Consider the following 20,528-nt stretch of genomic DNA (forward strand, 5'->3'; position numbering starts at 1 on the left):
ATCAGGTGAATTCGTTGGCTGTTCGATGGTATTCGTTCCGTTCTTGGTCTCATAACGCTCTCGCAGCCTTATTAACTGGCTGAGCTTCTGGCAAATATTCGTGGTGTGCAATTACAATACAGTTGTAATCCATAAACGCTTTTTTTGTGACTGAAAACGACGTAACTTTTTTGGTCTTAGTTAATTCGGAGTTCTCCACTCACTCGCCTGAGACCTAGATTGCTTGTCGTACTCATAAACCCACGTCTTGTCTCCAGTAATGATGCGTTTGGTGTTTGTTTCGATGCCCGAATTTTCTTTTATCTCTTTACGTCTTTACTGATAAAGGCAGTTTCTTTATAAACTGTTTATTAAATATTTTCAACACGTTTTGACCCTTTGGCAGAAGAGTCTAAGGAGAGTTTATTTTGAAGGAATTAAATTTGAAACATGTAAATGCGAAAGTAAATCTGCGCAAATTACCACGGAATAAGCCTCCTTAACATCGCATACAAGGTCCTGTCGAGAGTATTGTGTGAGAGAATGAAGCCCATCAACAACAAACTGTTTGGACACTATCCGTGCGACTTCAGACCTAGTAAGTTCACCATAGCCCAAATCTTCACAATACGCCAAATCCTGGAGAAAACCCACGAAAAACAACACGACACGCACCACCTCTTCGTCGATTTCAAATCCACCTTCGATAGCACGGACAAAAATTGCCTCTATGCCGCTATGGCTGAGTTTGGTATCCCCGCAAAACTAATATGGATGTGTAAGATGACATTGCGCGCTACCACAAGCGCCGTCAGAATGAGACCTCTCAGAGCCGTTCGATACCAAGCGAGGTTTCAGACAAGGTGATTCTCTATCTTGTGACTGATAACAGTACCATGGTACTAGCATATGCCGACGACATCGACATTATCGGCTAAACCAACCGCGCTGTATGCTCGGCATACTCCAATTTAAAGAGAGAGGCGAACAATTTGGGTATTGCGGTGAATAAGGGTAAAACAAAGTACCTGCTGTCAACACACAACCAACCATTCATTCACAACCAACAATTTAAAGTTGTGAAGGACTTTGTCTACTTTGGGACCAGTATTAATAACAGAAATGACGTCAGCCTGGAGATCAAACGGAGAATAACTCTTGTCAATAGGTATTATTTTGGGCTCAATAGGCAACAGAAAAGTAGAGCTCTCTCTCTCGAAGGACTAAACTGGCACTCTATAAAACGCTCATCCATTCCGCTCTAATATATGGCGCAGAAGCATGGACGATGCCAACAGCGGATGAAAGTTTTGGGAGCCTTTTTTAGCCCCCTCCGCGTTAGTGAGGAGTACCGTGTACGGTGGAACAGCGAGTTGCATGAGCTATGTATGTAGGGACAAGGACATAATTAAGCGTATAAAAATACAGCGGCTACGCTGGCTTGGCCATGTCACCCGTATGAAAGAAGATGCTCCAGCAAGGCGAATTTACGACATGGATGTGGCCAAACCGACACACAGTTGTAGCGCCACATACAGCCATGGTCATATAAATAGCGCATTTAGACTTTGAAAGCAAAGAGTTGAATATGTTTTTTCATAATTATTTTTTATTGGGAAAAAATCAACATAAAAAATAAAAAACGTATTTACTTCCACTTTAAAACAAAAAAATGGTCAACAAGAATTTCAGTTTTGATTTAATTTACGAGAACGTTGATAACTCACGAAACCTCCTGAACACATACCTAAATAGCACATCCTAAAAAAATCCAAATAAAAGCAAAAATAGTAAACAAATCAGATAGTTAAGTAATACTATTGTTTAACCAGATTAGTATTTTGTACTATGTCCACCGTTTTTGATTACTTCTTCAAGCCGTCGCTCCATGCTTTCTACAAGCTTGTGGCATTTTTCCTTTGGAATCTATTACCAAGCCTCCTCCTGCCTTTTGTAAAGGCAAGCCGGTGTCTTTTGATAGGAGTGGTTTTTTTCTGCTTATGCGGCCAAACAGCTGAGCTTCGTTAAGTCGCCTTCCTACAAGATTTCTGGAATCCTGTAAACCAGATTCTTGGTTTATTTCAAGCATTATTTGCCGTGCCGACTTAAAAGGATCTGCTTTGCTGTTGCGTATTATAGGTCTATCCACATTAACATCAGTTTTTCGCGGCTTTGGGTTTCTTTCCGTTTTCTGGTTAGATAGAATGAATCTCTCTTAACTAAATTAAGAGCATTATAAACCATTTTCCGAGAGCACATCATCATTTCAGCTATTTTTGCATAGCTTCTTCCGTTTTGAGTCATACGGTATATAAGAGCTCTTTTCTCCAGCGTGCAATGTTTTCCACGTCCCATTTTTAGTAATTACTTTACCATTTTATTTAAGAAACAAAAAATTATACTAAACATCGCTGAAACAATATTAAAGTTGTACTCTCCGCTGCACAAGTTTAAATGTGCTATTTTTGTGTCCACTTCAAAACAGTAATAAGCATAAATAAAATAGAACGCAAAAAATTCCAACGAATAAAAACGTTGAATCCCTCGCAAATGTTAGCTTAATAACGGTAATAAATGTAAACAAACAAATTTATTTGATCAAAGCAGAGTTCGTACTAAACACTTAACTTAACATATAAGGTTCACATTTATGCTATTTATCTGTCCATGGCTGTAAGTAAGTAAGTAAGTAAATGCGAAAGCCGCGCTTCCGGTACTAAGAGTACAATTAACAGCCACTAAGTGGCAAGTGACTCCTTTCTTGGAATGGGGCCGAGTTTAGTCTGTGGAATAATATCAACCGTTCTGCAACTGGTTTTCTTCGGGTTCAATTTATTTTATTTAGTCCTACAATAGCAAAATTAATTTTAAATTTAATTTAATTTGTTTGCATTAATTTCAGTTAACTTAGATTTTTTCCGCCTTAATTGTGTATAATTTTAGTTCCGATAAGTGCCAAACTTTTAAATTTGACAACTTTTGCATGCACCCGAACTCAATTTTGTAAACAGATGACAGTGAGAAGCAGACATTCAGTGATATGATCACGGATGTGGTAATACCAAAACTGGCGATGTGCAGTACGTTCACGTCTGTCGTAATCCGAAATATGACTCTTTCAGTGACTAGTTGTACATTCGTAACTATGGATGTGACGATTCTATCCCTGAATAACTTTCTGGTAAGCAATGGCATAACTATGAATAACTTTGTGCCATGAAAAAATGGTTCTTGCAAAGTTCGAGAATGTGGTGCGCTGTCATTACTATTCCTTATTGTGTACCTTGGAAATAAACAGCTTGGTGGATCAACAGCTTAGTGAAGTCTGTCTTTAAAATTGATATCAAAGAGCCTATTAAAGTGAGTAGAAAGGGAATATTATTAGATAGCCAAAGAAGTAAAAAGCAGACCAAATAATTTATGTTACCATCAGAAGGACTACAAAATCGACTTCTTAATTTAGATAGAGAGGACCGTTGTCATCTCAGTCAATTCACCTGTTCTATAATTTTTTCGAGCTCGCTTGAGATAACTAAAAATATTACCGCACTCGAGATATAAGAACATATCAGAAAAAATAACAAATGTTTCATGTCTGGCGTTCTGCCAACTCTGAAATACCACTGGAGTGTCCGTTTACAAGATTCCAGTGGCGCTGGAGTGGACGAGCTGGGTAACATAGTATACCACTAATCCTCATAGTGGATTGGATCTTTAATGGGATGCAGTGCATTCCAGGGCCTGTTTAGATTGTACCAGTTCAAACACAGCAATGGCTCAGGTATCTGAACAGGAGGGCCACTGGAATACACAGAATGTAAAGCGACCAAGATTTATATTTTTACCCATAATTTAGTTTGATTGAACGACAATTTAATAAAAGAACTCTTAAGAGATGCATAGTTTTTATTATGACAAAAAATCGATAAATGGAGCAAAAAAGCCAAATGAAGAAAATTTATTTATTTATTCATTTCATCAATTAAAGTATAACTTAAATGGATTACTAAAACTAAAGCTTAAATATAATATATGGTAAACAATACTGTGAGATATTAGTCACAATTCAAAAAGTGTATCTCCAGATTAAGTTTTGATTTGAAAGTCTCTCGTGAGTTAGAGAATATATCCAAATGTTTGCATAATTGGTTAGACTGTCTTATACAACGTGCAAGCGATTCATTTCGACTAAAATTGGTCTTGTGATAAGGTAAATGGAGCATATTGCTGAGTCTTAGGTTACCAGTGGGACAATTAGCAGTATTAGCTCCAGCAAGAAGTGATATTTGATATGATTCGTAACTATGTCCCTTATAAACATTGCCGATGAAGTTTTTCTCTGCATTTCTAAAGTTGGCAATGCTAACAAAAGACATCTACTTTTATATGCAGGCAAACTACAAGGCCAACGAAGTGAATGAATAGCAAATCGAGTGAAACGTTTCTGAACCTTCTCAATTCTTAAAGATGAATCCATATAGAATGGATCCCAAATGATGCTGCAATATTAGAGGTTTGATCTCACAAGAGAAAAATACAAATTCTTCAGCATAGAGATATCCTGGAACTCCCTTGAATTCCTTATTACAAAGCCAAGCATAGATCTAGACTTGGCAATCATTGTCTACATGTTTGGAAAACGACATTTTCAATGTAAATGTGACCCCCAAGTCTTTCTTTTCATACATTTTTGTGAGGGTGGTTGTGCCCAACTTGTTATCGAAATCAATCGTAACTTTTCGTCTACTGAATGACATGTGCTGGCATTTACCAGCATTAAGAGGTAAGGAGTTATCATCACACCTAGTTTCCAATCTTGTTAAGTCTTCTTGAAGTCTTATGCAGTCAGTTACGTTCTCTACCCGACTGTAAATTTTCAGGTCATCTGCATACATCAGGCAACGTGATGTCCCGAAAACGTCTGGAATGTCATTAACAAACATTAAGAACAATAGTGGCCCAAGATGGCTACCTTGAGGTACGCCTGAGGTAACTTTGATCGCATCAGATTTTATGTTATTTATACGAACGAGTTGAGTTCTATCTGTTAGATAAGATGCAAGCCACTTGAGTATGCTAGGATGAAGACCAAATGAACCCAGCTTTTTAAGTAGGATACTATGGCTGACTCGATCAAACGCTTTCGAAAAATCGGTAAACATGGCATCGCATTGTTGGCCTGTTCCAAATTGGTTTAAGACATAATTTGTAAATAACCCTAAATTCATAACAGTAGATCTACTCTTAACAAAGCCGTGGTGATTAGGCGATATGAGATTTGAAATTTGGAAGAAAATCAAATCATAAACTAGCTTTTCAAAGAGTTTAGGTATGCAAGAGATTTTGCAGATAGGGCGATAATTTTGGACTTCCGACTTGATTCCAGACTTATGTATCGGTATGATAAACGACTTTTTCCAATTATGTAAAAACTCACCAGAAGCTAGTGATTTATTGAAGATAATTGTTAATGGTTTTGCTAGGATGTACCACAGTTTTTTAGTAATATAGGAGGGAAGCCATCTTCTCCAGGAGTTGGGTCATTTGCCAAGGCCGATAGGCTCCTGAGTACATCATTAGATGAGAGCTGGAAACCTTTATTTGTTCGTGAGCTGTTAAAAGAGGTATTTTTTATTCCGGTGTCGGATTGACAAACATAAACAGATCGAAAAAAATCTGCAAAAAGGTTACTAATTTTTTGAATGTCGAACAACGTTTCCCCCAAATAATGCATTTTTCTGGTATTCCAGTGGTTTCTTTTTACCGTTAATGAACTACCAAAAAGATTTACCATTTTCTTTGATACCACTCTCTACTTTAGAAATGTAGTTCTGATATAAAAATTTGTTCAGAACATCGAATTCTTTTTGCAAACGATTGTACGTTTCATAAAGTTTTGCGTTATTTTTAGATTTGCGGTATAGTTCGTATGCTTTGGTTTTTTTTATTGTTAAGATTAATAAGCCTAGAATTGTATCAGGCCGGTTTGGACTGATTTTTTGCAGACACTATTGGAACAAACTTATGAATGGCCCTTTCTAGTCCTCCTACGAAATCATCATACATCTGTGATAGTACGGGTTTGTTTAAGACAGTTTCCCAATCTACCAAATCCAATGACCGCGATATCTGGTTGAAATTGGCTTTATAGAAGTTATAATTTATGCAATTATTAATAACTGATTTGATATAGCTTATATGTTTAAAACGTACACATAACGCTTTGTGGTGTATGGAGTTAGAAAGAGGGGGTGAAGAGAGGGACTCGACATCGGACTTTAGATCATTGCTTATGAATACTAAATCAAGTAAGCGATTCATATCATTGAGTACTCTGTTAATCTGGCAGACTTTATATTCGGCAAAAGTGTCAAACACCTCACATTCACTCTCGCCTGATACTCCATATGGTACTAATTTCTTAGCATCATCGTCGAAACACCAATTAACATTGGGTAAGTTGAAGTCACCCAAAATAATTATGTTTTGACCACCAGTTAGACTATCCAGTATTGTACAACAATTAATTACATGCTTTTTATATAATTCAATTGGGCTTGAAGGCTGTACCTATATAACTTACACTAATGTATAATAATACTTTTATATACACAAACAATTTCGTTCAGCATTTATTTAATGTGCTTTTCATTATCCTGTGATTTTTTCTTTTGCAGATAAGTTGGGTTTTTCAAATGTTTATGCTTGAAAGGCGTTTGCTATTTTTGATAAACACCACCACTTATGTCCCATACATAAATAGCCATAGGTATAGTTCGTACATGAAATTAGTTCAATCTTACAGTGAATGAGACGCGTAAAAAGTACCTGCCGATAGTGACTCAACACCTTGACTATTCCGTATGCTAGCAGCGGCTGAAATCGTGCTGCCTATTGACTGAGGCATCGTTATCTCCTCTTATGTTTGAGCAGAGCAGAACTTCATTGTTTAGTACTTATATTTAAATCAAAAAGACGTTCAAAATGATATAGTATCACTTAGGATGTGAACCGGAACGGATTGTGTCTAAGGAGTCGAAAGTTTTTATGTGCAAAAAATCATAAAAAAATTTTATTGAATATTTTTAATTAAATTGTTTAAAAAACTAATAACTTAATTTAAATAACAAAAAAAAGAATAAAAATTAGAAATGGTTTCTTTTGAAATGAAAACACCACCTGCTCAGGACAAGTCGTCCATACAACACACTTCACAAGACGTCGAAAATCTTATTGCCGAAAAACCAGCCGAAGGTCCCGCACCGTTCTCTCCCAACAATGCAATGCAGGAAACTGATTCGGAAGATTTAAGTAACAAAACAGTGTCAACGATATCACAAAAAAGGACTATTGTGGAACCGGCAGTGTTTCTGATATATGTTGCTACAACAATTGCTAGTGAGGCATTTTACTCATACATACAAATATCTTTTAAATGCCTCACACAAAATATTCCTTTCTTCATTTTCTAAAAAAGGTGCCGTTTTGCAAAATCAACTACTTTTCCAAACCTGCGTGGCCGTTTACGATTACGATGAACAAGTCTGTGAGCCACTCCTGGGCGTTAAGTCAAAAAATGACGAGGCTATTGTAAGTAACTTTAATTGTTTTTTGCTTATTTAAAAAATCAAAAGACGCAATTTGGGGCAATTCGATTAAGTTCCAAGCGTTGAATTACATATCGGGAACTGGCAACACTGCGTCGTTCGCAAATGCGTTCGATGTTTGGAAAGCGGGGACCTTTCTTTAGTTCCAGTCGTAGAATGAAGTCAACAGTGCTGTGGTTTGTGTTTTTTCGAAAGCAACTTTTCTGGTGGCATCGTGGAAGTGAGTGAATCATATTGCCAAAAACGTGTTGTGATACCATTTTAGTCAAATTTGGCGGAAAACTCTTAGGAATTCTCAGGAGCTTGAAATCTTAAAATCATAATACGAAATAGAAATATGGTTGAAAAGAACTTTTTTATTATAATCCGGTAGATAATTTTATGGCATTTCTGAATATAACGATAAAACAAAAATGTTTATGTTATATTTTAAGTTTAGCCCAAGTCAATTAATTTCATTTGGAATAACAGCTAAATATATTTATATATAATTCAAGCGTACACCCTTTCTGCGTGTTTGGCCGAGCTCCTCCTCCTATTTGTGGCGTTTCAAGCCGACTCCGAACGGCATATATTTTTATGAGAAGCTTTTTCATGGCAAAAATACACTCGGAGGCTTGCCATTACCTGCCGAGGGGCGACCGCTATTGGAAAAAACTTTTTCTGCATTTTGGTGATTCACCGAGATTCGAACCTACGTTCTTTCTGTGAATTCCGAATGGTAGTCACGCACCAACCCATTTGACTACGGCGGCCGCCAATAACAAAATAACAGCTAAAGCAGTGTTTAATTTTCAGCACTCAAATGTTTACTTTCAAAAAAGCAGCTTATTATTTTAAATATATTTAGCACTGCGACCTGAAAGATCCATTGTGCTCCTTCAATGAATTCAGAACAGCATAACTTAAGACTACACAAGGAATAAGAGCTAAAGTCGAGATAGGAAAAGGAAAAAAAAGGTTGACTCTTTGTTTTGTTCACTTCTCGTAATTATTGTTTCACGTATTGAATTGCAAATACATACAAATATTTACTTAACCAAAATTCCCTGATTTTAGCAAATACTTAATATTTCGAATGCTTTGATGAACACTTGCCGATATCGAGTTTAGTTGTTATTTCTTATACTCGTAGGCACAGAAAATTGTGAATATTGCAAAAAGATGAAGTTACATATTTACTTTTAATACAATAGAACAACATACTTGGGGCCAATTTTTTTCCTACAAAATATATAAACAGAAACATATTTATTTACACCAATGAAGTGTTTTAGAGCTTTAGTTTTGTCCATTGAATTTTTTGCAACTATGAACTATTTTATATTAAACTTTCGAAAAAAATAGGTCAGTGAATATATAAACAAAAATGAAATGCAAACAATTTTTAATTCTGATTTCATTGTTTTGAGAAAATCTGCAATCACAGAACACACACTAGGGCAGTGCTATAGTTTTGGCCAATAATGGAATAGGGAATACAGAAATCGGAAACAAAAAATAGCAAATTAAGTCAAAAGCCGAAGTACAACAAATAACAAAATAAATAAAAACATTGCATATCTGCACAAATAAATAAAAGTATCTAATAGGCAAATGGTAATTAATGAGATACCAACGCCGGCTTGTAAACAATGAAATGAATGAGAAATGCACAATTTTGTTTATCTCCTAATCCTCGATTGCTGAGAGCAAACAACGCAGATAAGCGAAATGACTCAATGATTCATTGACGCCAAATATTTTCTCTTCTTATATGCAGTTGTATATACAGTGAACTTACGATATAATGAACCTTGACAAAACGAAAAACTCAATATAATGTAATTAGGGCTGAGTGCACTAAAAAACTGTCTTTATTATACAATGTCCATATATATACATATTATTATATATGTCCATACAAAAATGCCACATACTCGTATGTAAGTATAATGAAAAAATGTTGGAGTATGAAAACCTCCGGAATATATTAACGGTTAGAGTCGTGATAGCAGAAACCTGTAAATAATGAAGTGTAGTGTGTTAAATGCACATTGTCAGTCTTGTTTTGATTGTTGTCAAATTGCATCAATGATGATAGATTACCAGGTTCGGCCAATTGCTATAGTGAAAAACAAAATTGTAAGAGTAACTTCTACTGCCAGGTCACCGGGCAAAGATGATGGATTAGCAGGTTTGCTATTTAGCTATGGTGAAAAAAAATTTGTGAGCGGAACTTCAGCTGCCACGTCCCGGGAGATTCTGCAGCCGAATTCTGCACGATCATTTTACATGTATTGGCACACTCATCCAATGAGTCGCTGTTCAGATGGCAAGTAACATTAACGAAGGTAGTGTTGATTATTTTCGCATATCACCAACACAATCTCAGTTTTTTCGTGACCAAACCATTCTCATGACCCCGTTTACATCAGCCAATCAGCTGATTCCTTCAAAATCACTAAGAGCCGTTTAACGGTCTGAATTATTTAGACTATGAATTTGAGTTCTCTTAAAGCGTAATAGACTCGTCACAATGGGTCTGTTGTGTCCGTTGCGGCAACGAATTTGACTAAACAGATATGTGTTTTAGAGTCGAAAGCGCCACATGTCGGAATGCACAAAAGCTGACAACTTTCTACTTTTGGCGTGCGGCGTTAAGGACAACTATTTAAAGAAGAATAATTTTGTATCGCGCAAATTTCATCAAATGAAATATAAAAAATAAATAGAACTTAAGTTAATTGTGTTACAGCACCCCTATCTTTTCGATAAAAGCTTGAAAGAGAATAGAGCAGTCCGGACTTAACCAAGTTGAGAAGGAAGACGAAATGCAAAATTTGTCCATAAAAATCCATATTTAAATTATTATTATCCACTTCGATACAATACTCAGTTAAATTTAAATTTCCTAATCATTTTGCACCTTGTTTATAGATAAAAGCAAAGCCAGCAAAATTCACTGCAACAATAACCTTTCTGATTCATTCAAATTTAATGATTGCCTCTTCGTGGCACCCCAATTAAGAAACTACTGAATTACTTATTCGAATTTAAAGGTGGATTCCCCGAAAGTCTTTAAAGAGCAATCCGCGTCACACATTGTTGTTCTCTAAAGCCCCTTCAGTTATCTATTGGATATATTATTGTTTCATATACGTCCAGTGCACTTTCAAAAACTAACTGATAAGAAGCCCACTGAGTTCTAATGTTAGGCGTCAACACTTCAAGTGATTTAGTTGAATTTCGATTGCGCAGCGCACACCAGCGCCACTCAATACGACGCGAAAATAAATTATTTCACTCGTAAACGGATTTTAATTGAATCAAAACTGGAAATTGTGTAGAATCAAAGCGATTGTGCGAATAAATGCGAGTATTTGCTCGCTCGTGATAATTAAGTTTTTGAGCAACGTAAATCAGTTTTCAAAAAATACAAATAAATTGAAAACACAAATATGCCGCAGCAGAACAATGAAGAAAGGCAAATTTTATTTTCGCCCTCAAATGAAGATAATAGTATTTCTAATACGCCTACACTTGTGCCGAGCAAGTGTGGGCGCTTGGCAATCATTGAACCGGCAATTTTCTTAATATTTACTGCCTATATTCTTGCCGGTAAGTTTGTTTCTAAAAAAAATTAAATCCACATTTGAAAAAACAATTCGACAAAGTATGCACAAACGCGTATATTTTCCCAAAAAGGAGCAGTACTGCAAAATCAGATGCTTTACCAGGCTTGCACAGTAGTTTACGAACACAATGACACCGAGTGCCAGCCGCTGATTGGCATTATTCCGAAAACTAATCATTCCAATGTGAGTACAGTATTTAATATACAAAGATTGACGTAATGAATATTAAGCTTTTATTTTTTAAAAAGTAAAGATTTTCTCACCATTTTTACATTAATTATTGAATCATGTAATTGTTTGTTCTTATTTATTGTTCTTATTGTTCTTATAATTAAGAAAAAAAAATAACGAAAGAAAAACAATAGAATAGCAATGGGCTAGCGAGCTTGGTTATACCTCTTAAAACTGGTGTAACTCACTATTTTACAAACAAATGCAATTTACCAATTTACGCTGCCAATAAACACATATGTAGCTCATAAAGTCTGCGCACACCTTACAAATATTTTTAAACTGAACACAAAAAAACTTTAGGGGTGTTTGAGCTATTTGAGAGCGTTGTATGAGAGCCAAAGCTTAAGGGGTTAGGAGTAGTCAAAGGTACGAAAATGATGATTTTCAATAAATTTTTTTTGCTGGTCAATTGCTTATTTTACAAAAATAAAAACATAGCATTAACACATCATCTTTCGACTTGACTTTAGCAAAATTTCAAAAAACAAAAAAATTAATAATTGTAAAAGTTATCGCTGTTTGTGAGGAGCCCGTTTCGCCAGAAGTCCCTGGCGGTGATCGTCACAAGTCCTTGGAGATTCATCTTAAATCAATCGGACAAGATATTAATGGATAATCTTGTGCCTAATCTAAGCTTTTTTTGTTCTTTCAAAATTAACAATATGGCGGCCTTAGGAAATATTTTTCACATTTTCGAGAAAAAAACCGACGGTTAATTGTTAAAAAAAAAATCGAAAATTTCGAAAAACAAAATCCTTTGATCAGGCACGACTTTTTTATGTTTTTCAAAAGCAGTATAAATTTTATTGAAATCTACCAAGCGGTTTTTAAGTTACAGTGATCACCAGTTCAAAAAACATAGTTTTGAGAAAAACGCATTTAAAGTTTTGCTATCGATTTATGTACATACATAGAGTTATACGAATTATTTAATTACTTACACTGTGTCATCTGTTCCTGGGCCATATAATATCATAGTTCTTCAGCCGTCATGGCAGCATCCAAAATTTCGATTTGCTGTTGCCTACGTAGCATTCTACCTTCTCAGGGTTATCGTTAGCGCGCTTATCTGCCACTTCCGATTGCTTGCAGCTACTTGCTCTCGAACGCTCCGGAGCGCCCGAGCGCCTTTTGTCAATTGTTGAATAACTCGAAAAGTATTTATCAGGTTCAGTTCAAATTTTCACATAATATTTTTAAGTTATTATACTTTAAGAAAATGCAAAAAAGATCAAATTTTTTGAAAATTCTGACTGCCCCTAACCCTTAACATTGGCGAATGTGGGTTTTGGATGATTACCTTCCTCGAGCCAAAACGTTCTTTATAATCCAAGATTTTACGGCACTCTGCTTCGAATTCCCTTTTAAAATGTTGAAATACTCCCATTCATCCATTGTCGATTCAATGCATACAACCCTACATCATAATTCCCCCACCGCCGTATTTGACTGTACGAGTACCAACAGGATTTTTTTTCGCAAGAACAAAATTTACTTGCGTCTGTAAAAATTACTAGTTTCCGATACTCTCAACGCTTATTTATATAATTATTAGCAAATTCAATGCGCTTTCTTCTGTTAAAAAGTGAAATAAGCTTTATGAAAAATTTTTCTAGCAGTTTCCCCACAAATACCTTTTTTAAATGTCTGGTTAACGTTTTTAACAATTTTCTTAAGAAATAATTCTAGAGATAACTTTTGCCATATTCATTATAATGCGTTCTTCACGAATCGATAGTGTTGTAGGACGCCCAGGACTGGGAAACTATTTCCACCTTTCCACAATTTTATAATTATTTTTCTTCCTGATACACAAATTTATTTTCCTTTGGCTTCCATGTTTTCTAATTATTACCACTTTTAATTAATATAAATATGAAATATGTAACTGGGCTCGCTAACCGAGGTTGGTACGGGATGATTTTTTTTTTTTTGTTTTCCTTGTTCACTCCTCTCGGGAGCATAAGGCGTCGACAAGACATTTCTCTTGCGTTGGTTACGTTAATCTATTTGATTTCTGACAGGGTAAGTCATTAGACTGCCGCTTTGAGGTATGAGATGTAGGGCCTACTATTAAGAATATTTGTCGAAATAAAGTAAAGGTCGATGTTAAATTGAAAATGAATCGAATGCTCTGTTAACTAATGTTCCCCTGATAAATTATGAGATTTTAATTTTGTAGTTAATTATAATCAATAAAATAAATTGAAAATTCTAAACAAGAGAAGGCACGCGTCTCAAACTATCTAATCAACCTGAAAAATGCATTGGTGAACAAATGGGAGAGCAGTGTGTGTGTGTTTTTTTTTTATTATTATTATTGTTTTAAATTGTTCATTGTTTATAAACAGTGCAAGCAATGATGATTACTCGTAGCAATGCGATCGTTGATATCAAGTCGCTTGACTTACATTTTGGAGACTGATTAGAAAATGCTGTGTAATGGTGATTTTAGCAACATTATTCATACTTGTAGATATACTAAATAAGAGACAAGATAAGCAGGTGGTACATTTAGTAATGGAGCACATTGGGTTTTCGTTTGTTTATCAAAAAAGGGTGCTTCAGAATGCACCTATTTTCAAATTAGTAGAACGCTATTTAATTTGAAAATTCTATTTATATATTTCGGTCTCAGAAAGGCATCAAAAAACCACCTTTAAATTTTTAAATTTACTTTGCTGTAAAATAAAGATACATCATTTTCTCCTAACGAGATACCCGTTGGTAGATATTTATTTCGATTTGAACTTTCCGTTTAGCAGGGTTAACTAATATCAGATGGATGGATAAAGGACTTTGAGAACCTACATAACAGTGTCAATAACTATCATAGTAAATAAAGCAATATATCCGCCGTAACAGAATGTTTTGGTGCGTGACTACCACTCGAAAGTACGCAGGTGCGAGTCTGCGTGCATGAAACAACAAAACACACACACAGTTTTTCTATTAGTCGTCCCTCAGCAGGCAATATCAAACCCCCGAGTGTATTTCTGCCATGAAAAAGTCCTCCTCTTCATGAAAAAATATCTCCCGTTCGGAGTCGGCTTAAAACTGTAGGCCCCACCATTTGTAAAACAACATCAAATCGTGTACCACAAATACGAGGAGGAGCTTCTATGAAAAATTACATCATTTAAATATTCACCATGAGCACGTCTACAGGTAGAATCCGCCAAACAGTGGATTCCTGGATATCTAATTGTTGAGAACATTGAGATATCGCTGTTGAAGGTTGTTCAGCAACTCTTTGCACTACAGCAGCAATATTCTCAACAGAACGTCCAGCTTTTGGTCTGCCAGTTCTTTTTCTATCCTCGACGAACCAGTTTGTTAAGATTTGTTCTCCAACTTTTGAACTGCCGACCCATTCAGACGATTATTTACATAAAAAAAAATTACGAATTTGCCGATATGTTGTCCTTAAAGGTTGACCGCGTTCGTTCTATCGTGTAAATTTGTATATCTGCTAACTTGACAAATGTCAAGGATGATAAAAAAAACGTACCGTCTCGAAATCATTCACTACTGACATATAGGCGTCACTTTTTAGGGGATATTTATTAGCATGGTCGGTTTTATAGACTTTCTAATAAATAATTTTGAATATATTTTATTTCAAGGGGTACTAGTTTTATTTATTCCATACGCATATAAATATTTTAATTTACGTAATTTGTTTTAACTTTTTTTAGGTCATCGAAACTAAAGTGCAACCGTATGTGGCTCGCATTATAATGGTAAACTCATTGATCAACAGTATTTTACCTGCACTGCTTTGCCTATTTATTGGGGCATGGTCTGATAAATTTGGGCGTCGACCCATACTTATAGCAACTTTTTCAGGTATGTATGCGCAAATTTAATTTAAAATTCATATTAATTAGTTACCAAATTCTCGCCTATTAGCGGCGTTACTGGGGCATATTATAATGGCATTCCTAGCCGGCATCTCAGTGGCGACGCCAATAAATCCCTGGGTTTACATTATATCGAGCATACCGTTGGCAGTGACTGGAGGCACATGTGCCTTAATAACAATGGTGTTTTGTCTAGTTTCCGACGTGTCTGACGAAGTGGGCAAAGCTAGACGGTAAGGCGCTTATTTGCAAATAAATCTCTTAAAAGATTTCTAATTTCTTAAAAATCATAAAATCCTCATTTTGCCCACAGGATGTTCCTTGTGGATGGCGCTTTGGGCATTGGCACACTTGCCGGCAATCTAATTAGCAGTTACATTCTGTCCGCAACCGGTACCATCGGCGTTTTTGGCATAGCCGCCGGGCTCGACTTGGTTGCGTTACTGTATTTGCTGATATTTGTTGGAGAAAGTGTGAAGTTGAAACACGAACGGAAGGAAGTGAGTATTTTTACATTTTAAAAAATTGTGAGAGCAGAGTTGTAACGCATGTTTTTTTTTTCTTTGCTCATCAGTCAAAAGTACGAGAATTCTTCAAATTCGATTTAATAAAGGACCTGGTAAAGAGTTGTGTAAGACGCAGACCACACTTCGATCGTGGCGTAATTTGGTGTATAATTTTCACGTTAGTGAGCACAACTTTCGTTACGCGTGAGTATATATTCATTTACACCTATTTTTTGTTGAATTCCTTTGAAAGTATGTGAATCATCTGTAATTTTGGTAATTTCTACGGTTGGTCATTTTGTCTTGGTCAAATCTTTTTTCGTGAAAAAAAAACCATAACGTCTCAGGCGCTTCAGGGTGTTGAATTTTGTTTAGAAGGCGTTTTGATCAGATAACTCGTTGTTCTCGTTTTTGCTCCGCCATTAACTGTCTTCTGCGCATAACGTAGGATATATAGCTGGGATCTTAATGGACAACTCGACGGATAAGACCCTAAAAACATTAAGCTCCTTCGCAAGAATCCTCATTGATTTTGAAGGGCTCACTTCAATGATCGCTTGCACCTGTTGAATAAATCCTGCAGATCGTACAATGTCAGAACATTCCTTATAGTTTCGCGTTGTCCAATAGATTCTGCACAGCTCCCCGAAGCTTTCAATGAACGGCGAATCTTATGAACTAATAAACGGACGGACTTAAGAAAATTAGAGATTTTTAAAGCGGTATGATTTGTACAGATATCGACTATAACTGCATGTCCCTTCATTTCTTGAGTTAAATTGTAGTTGTCCATGTCTTATCTGAAAAGGAGCAAAAAGAAAAATAATGGTTTCGTGAAGTTATAGCCACATATACGCATGTCCTCAAATACCGCATGCACCCGGAAGTGCTTACTTTTCCCAAAATTGTATTATTATTTAAAGAAGACAAGCAAAAAAGAAAAGAACCAAAAACTCTCTTCTCCTTCACTGCCTTCCTAAAAAGTCTAACGAATTTATCGCCTATATCCGAAGTTTTTATCAATTGTGAACAAATAATCTCATGTCATGTCAAGATGAAAGAGGCTTGTATGAAAGACCAGAATTCTCTTTTAATCTTTTTAATATTCCTTTTCAAACCATTTATGTTAATAGAACTATTGCAAGATTCTCGGGCGGGTCACTTTTATGCTATGCGCCAAACTATTCAGTTTACATCCCTTAATTTTGGCGATCTGGATCCCTCTACATTTTAGATGGAATTTAAACTTTGAAGATCTCATCCCAGACTGATGTGAACGGCCCTTTGATACTTTTTTTAAGAAGTGTCCCATCATAGCAACTCCACTTGTTGATTGCATCTACCCTGATTTATCCAAGACTTTGGACACTGTCACATAGAATTATTTTGTGTAAACTGTGACTCTTGGATCTCACTCGATTTACCTTTTATGGTAAAAATCTTATCGAGGTGAAAGGAATTGTCTTGCTACAATTGAAGGTGAATCTTCTGCCTTTTTTATCGCCACTTCAGGGGTACCTCAAGATAGTTTTCTGGGCCTTCTACTATTCGTCTTATTTAACAGTGCTTTTCATTTCTCAGGCACCTATTATATGCGAACGACTTTAAAATTTGTGTCTCAATAATAAGCACAGAGGCTGTACTTATGCTCCAGGCTGACCTTAATGAACTCGTTTGTTGGTGTACATGTTCATGTACATATCTCTTTAAATTAAAAAAAAAATGTTTTCACATCGCTTACTCTAAATCTCGTTATATTCTACAATCGTCGTATTATATCAATAATAATGTCCGTCCTCCAATCAGTGGATGGACACTAACTTTTCATTCTCAAGTCATATCAATTATAATATATTATCTCAAAATCATATTCGATCTTGGGCTTTGTTAGACGTAATAGTACAAATTTCTCAGACCCTTACACAATGAAATTACTGTTTACCGCGCTTGTTCGATCTAGGTTCGAATTTGCTTCATTTATTTGGAGACTTATCACCAATTTACTTTCAGAAGAATAGAACGGGTACAAAAGATGCTTCTTAAACACGCCCTAAGATCTCTCAATCGTTGGATTAAAATCGCTTGAGGACGATTACATCGCTTTCTTTTGTGTTTAATTTAATTCAAGGTGGCATTGATTGTGCGTTTCTTTTGCAACGCATTAATTTTCTTATTCCGGCGAGAACTTTACAAAGCCCTTACCTCAAGATATTCAAAAAGAATTTCACGTCCAATGCACCTATTGCTCAGACTCTGCGCGAATTTAATGGGATCTCGTTAGATTTTACAATAACTCTAAATCAATTCTCCTCTTTGTTGCATCATTCAATTCGCCAATATAATCTTATTATTTTTAATCAGGTTTATCTTACTTTTAGATCGTTTTATTTGTTATTCTTTCAATATATGTATGTATATGTCCGGCCGAGCTCCTCCTCCAATTTTTGATGTGCGTCTTGTTATTTTTCCACAAATGGAGGGGCCTACAGTTTTAAGCCGACTCCCAACGGCAGATATTTTTTGTGAGGAGCTTTTTTATGGTAGAAATACACTCGGAGGTTTGCCATTGCCTGCCGAAGGTTGACCGCTATTAGAAACAACTTTTTCTTAATTTTGGTGCTACACGGAGATTCGAACCTACGTTATCCGAATGGTAGCCATGCACCAACCCATTCGGCTATGACGGCCGCGAATAGAATATTAATTCTACTAATATATTGTTTATATTAGCACAAAGTCAGCACTAAGTAAGCTTTGTGTTGTTTGACTAAAATTAAATAAATAAATAAAGTTGTGTGATGTGTCGTATGTGGAGTTTATTTGCCACTCACAAAACATCAATATGTATTAAAACATTCAAAGCCTGTAAGCAAAATATTTGCATAGCTTGTTACTGACTTTTAAAATTCACTCCAATATAATTTCTTATTTTCCTAGAGGGAGAAACGAATGTGTTCTATCTTTTTCTGCGCAACAAATTCAACGTCACTCTACAGGACTTCACCACTTTTAACGCTGCCGCGATCGTCATCAAAATGGTTGGATGTGCCATCGTTTTAGTTTTACTGCGCGTGGTGAGTGTCTACCCAACATTCATTCATTCAAACAAAAAAACACTATTCACTATTTGACACATCCGTTATTTTCAGTTATTTAAGGTGCCAATAACTGTAGTGTCCATGTTGGGCTTAGCTGGTTGCTTTCTGGATAGTGCCACACGCGCACTCGCACAGCAGTTTTGGGAAATGTATTTGGCCGCCTTAATGGGTTTTATGGGTGGAATTAATAGTCCTATGCTGCAAGCGGTACTTGCGGGTTTGGTAGACGCTACTGAAATCGGTGAGTTGAATCGACAATTTCACTGTTAAGCCAATATTGTACAAATCACATTTGTGAGTGAATTCTATTATTATTTAATTATTCCATTTCAGGTAAAATTTATGCAGTCATCTCTTCCTTGCAAACACTTTCCCCTCTGTTATCGGCACCAGTTTACACTGGCATTTACAATGCCTCACTGGAAACATATCCGGGTGCCTTTTTCGTTCTGAGCAGCGGGATTTATTTGATATGCTTCTTGCTTATTACGTGAGTGTGGAGATGAAATATTTTGAAATGTATTCGCAAAAAATATTCATATCATTTCAGTGGCATGATCATTATGCAGCGATATGGCGCTAGAGCAGACAGATCCCAATCAGCCGCTGCAGTGCAAATTTGAGAGAATCACTGCTAATTGAATTTATGTAGCTAATCGTATTATACACTTTACAGTTATCAAATCAAGTGACCTGCAACGAAAAGCAACTATGTTGTGAGAAATTACGTATCTGATATATTTGGATGCTGTTGAGCCTAGAAAATTTAGAATAAATGTTTAGCATGATTTTGTAGTTAGGTTGCAACATGATTGATTTGGCTAATGAGTAGATTAATTATGTAGTAATATTTGTATTTAGCTAACACAGTTAGTCTTAGCTCATATTTGAACACAGAAATTGTATGTAGATGTATGTACAGTTGCGAACACGAAAATAGAAATACCAAAGATATATTAGATTTTTTCCAAAAAAATTTTATATATGATGTGGTTAGAAAGTTTTTATTAATATATTATTTTGAAATATTATTCCTTTCTTAAACTGAACACATATTGAAATCAATTTTATAACGAAAAACAGAAGTTCTTATAACAAAAATTTAACATTAAGATTAAAATAGCAGTGGCCATATAAGTAGCGTATGCTGACTAAGTTTGTAAAAAAATAAAGAAAAACTGCATTGACAAAGTTTCCAGATACAAAGTTTAAACTAATATTTATTTGAATTCCCCAAATTTTCTATTACGGCATTACAACGGGGAGGCATTCAGCCCTCGCTGCTTACATCGCTGCTTCGGAATCTTCAGCCGCGCATATTTAACAATCTCCCAAAGTTGTTCTTTTTAAGTCCGACAACAGATTTTCTATAAGATCGAGGGCGGGGGACTGAATATTTGCGCGAAACCAATTTTCCAATTATTCCCATTTTATTGGCATTTCCTCTCTGCAATACGCCAACATAACATTCTGCATTATTTCCACATAATATAAATATTGCTATCTACTATGCCATCAATTTTGTGGATGTGCCATAATATGAGAAACATCCCCATACCATTATTTTTGAGCCCCCATTCATTAGGAGTTCTCCACTCACTCACCTGATGTCTGGATTGCGTGT

General features: G+C 35.8%; 1 protein-coding gene across 1 annotated transcript in view; it reads left to right on the top strand.

Moving 5' to 3' along the window:
• LOC128868765 (uncharacterized) overlaps window positions 1-20,097 on the top strand; it is a 37,028-nt gene extending 16,931 nt beyond the window's left edge. The window contains exons 10-19 of the mRNA XM_054111240.1: window positions 7,125-7,377; window positions 7,457-7,569; window positions 15,136-15,286; window positions 15,350-15,533; window positions 15,614-15,800; window positions 15,875-16,010; window positions 18,744-18,880; window positions 18,956-19,145; window positions 19,238-19,394; window positions 19,455-20,097. Of these exons, the coding sequence (XP_053967215.1) occupies window positions 7,125-7,377; window positions 7,457-7,569; window positions 15,136-15,286; window positions 15,350-15,533; window positions 15,614-15,800; window positions 15,875-16,010; window positions 18,744-18,880; window positions 18,956-19,145; window positions 19,238-19,394; window positions 19,455-19,527 (1,581 nt within the window). The 3' untranslated portion in view covers window positions 19,528-20,097. The remainder of the gene's footprint in view (window positions 1-7,124; window positions 7,378-7,456; window positions 7,570-15,135; window positions 15,287-15,349; window positions 15,534-15,613; window positions 15,801-15,874; window positions 16,011-18,743; window positions 18,881-18,955; window positions 19,146-19,237; window positions 19,395-19,454) is intronic.
• Window positions 20,098-20,528: the final 431 nt, after the last annotated feature.

The sequence above is a fragment of the Anastrepha ludens genome, chromosome 6, assembly GCF_028408465.1.
Source record: "Anastrepha ludens isolate Willacy chromosome 6, idAnaLude1.1, whole genome shotgun sequence".
Taxonomy (NCBI): Eukaryota; Metazoa; Arthropoda; class Insecta; order Diptera; family Tephritidae; genus Anastrepha; species Anastrepha ludens.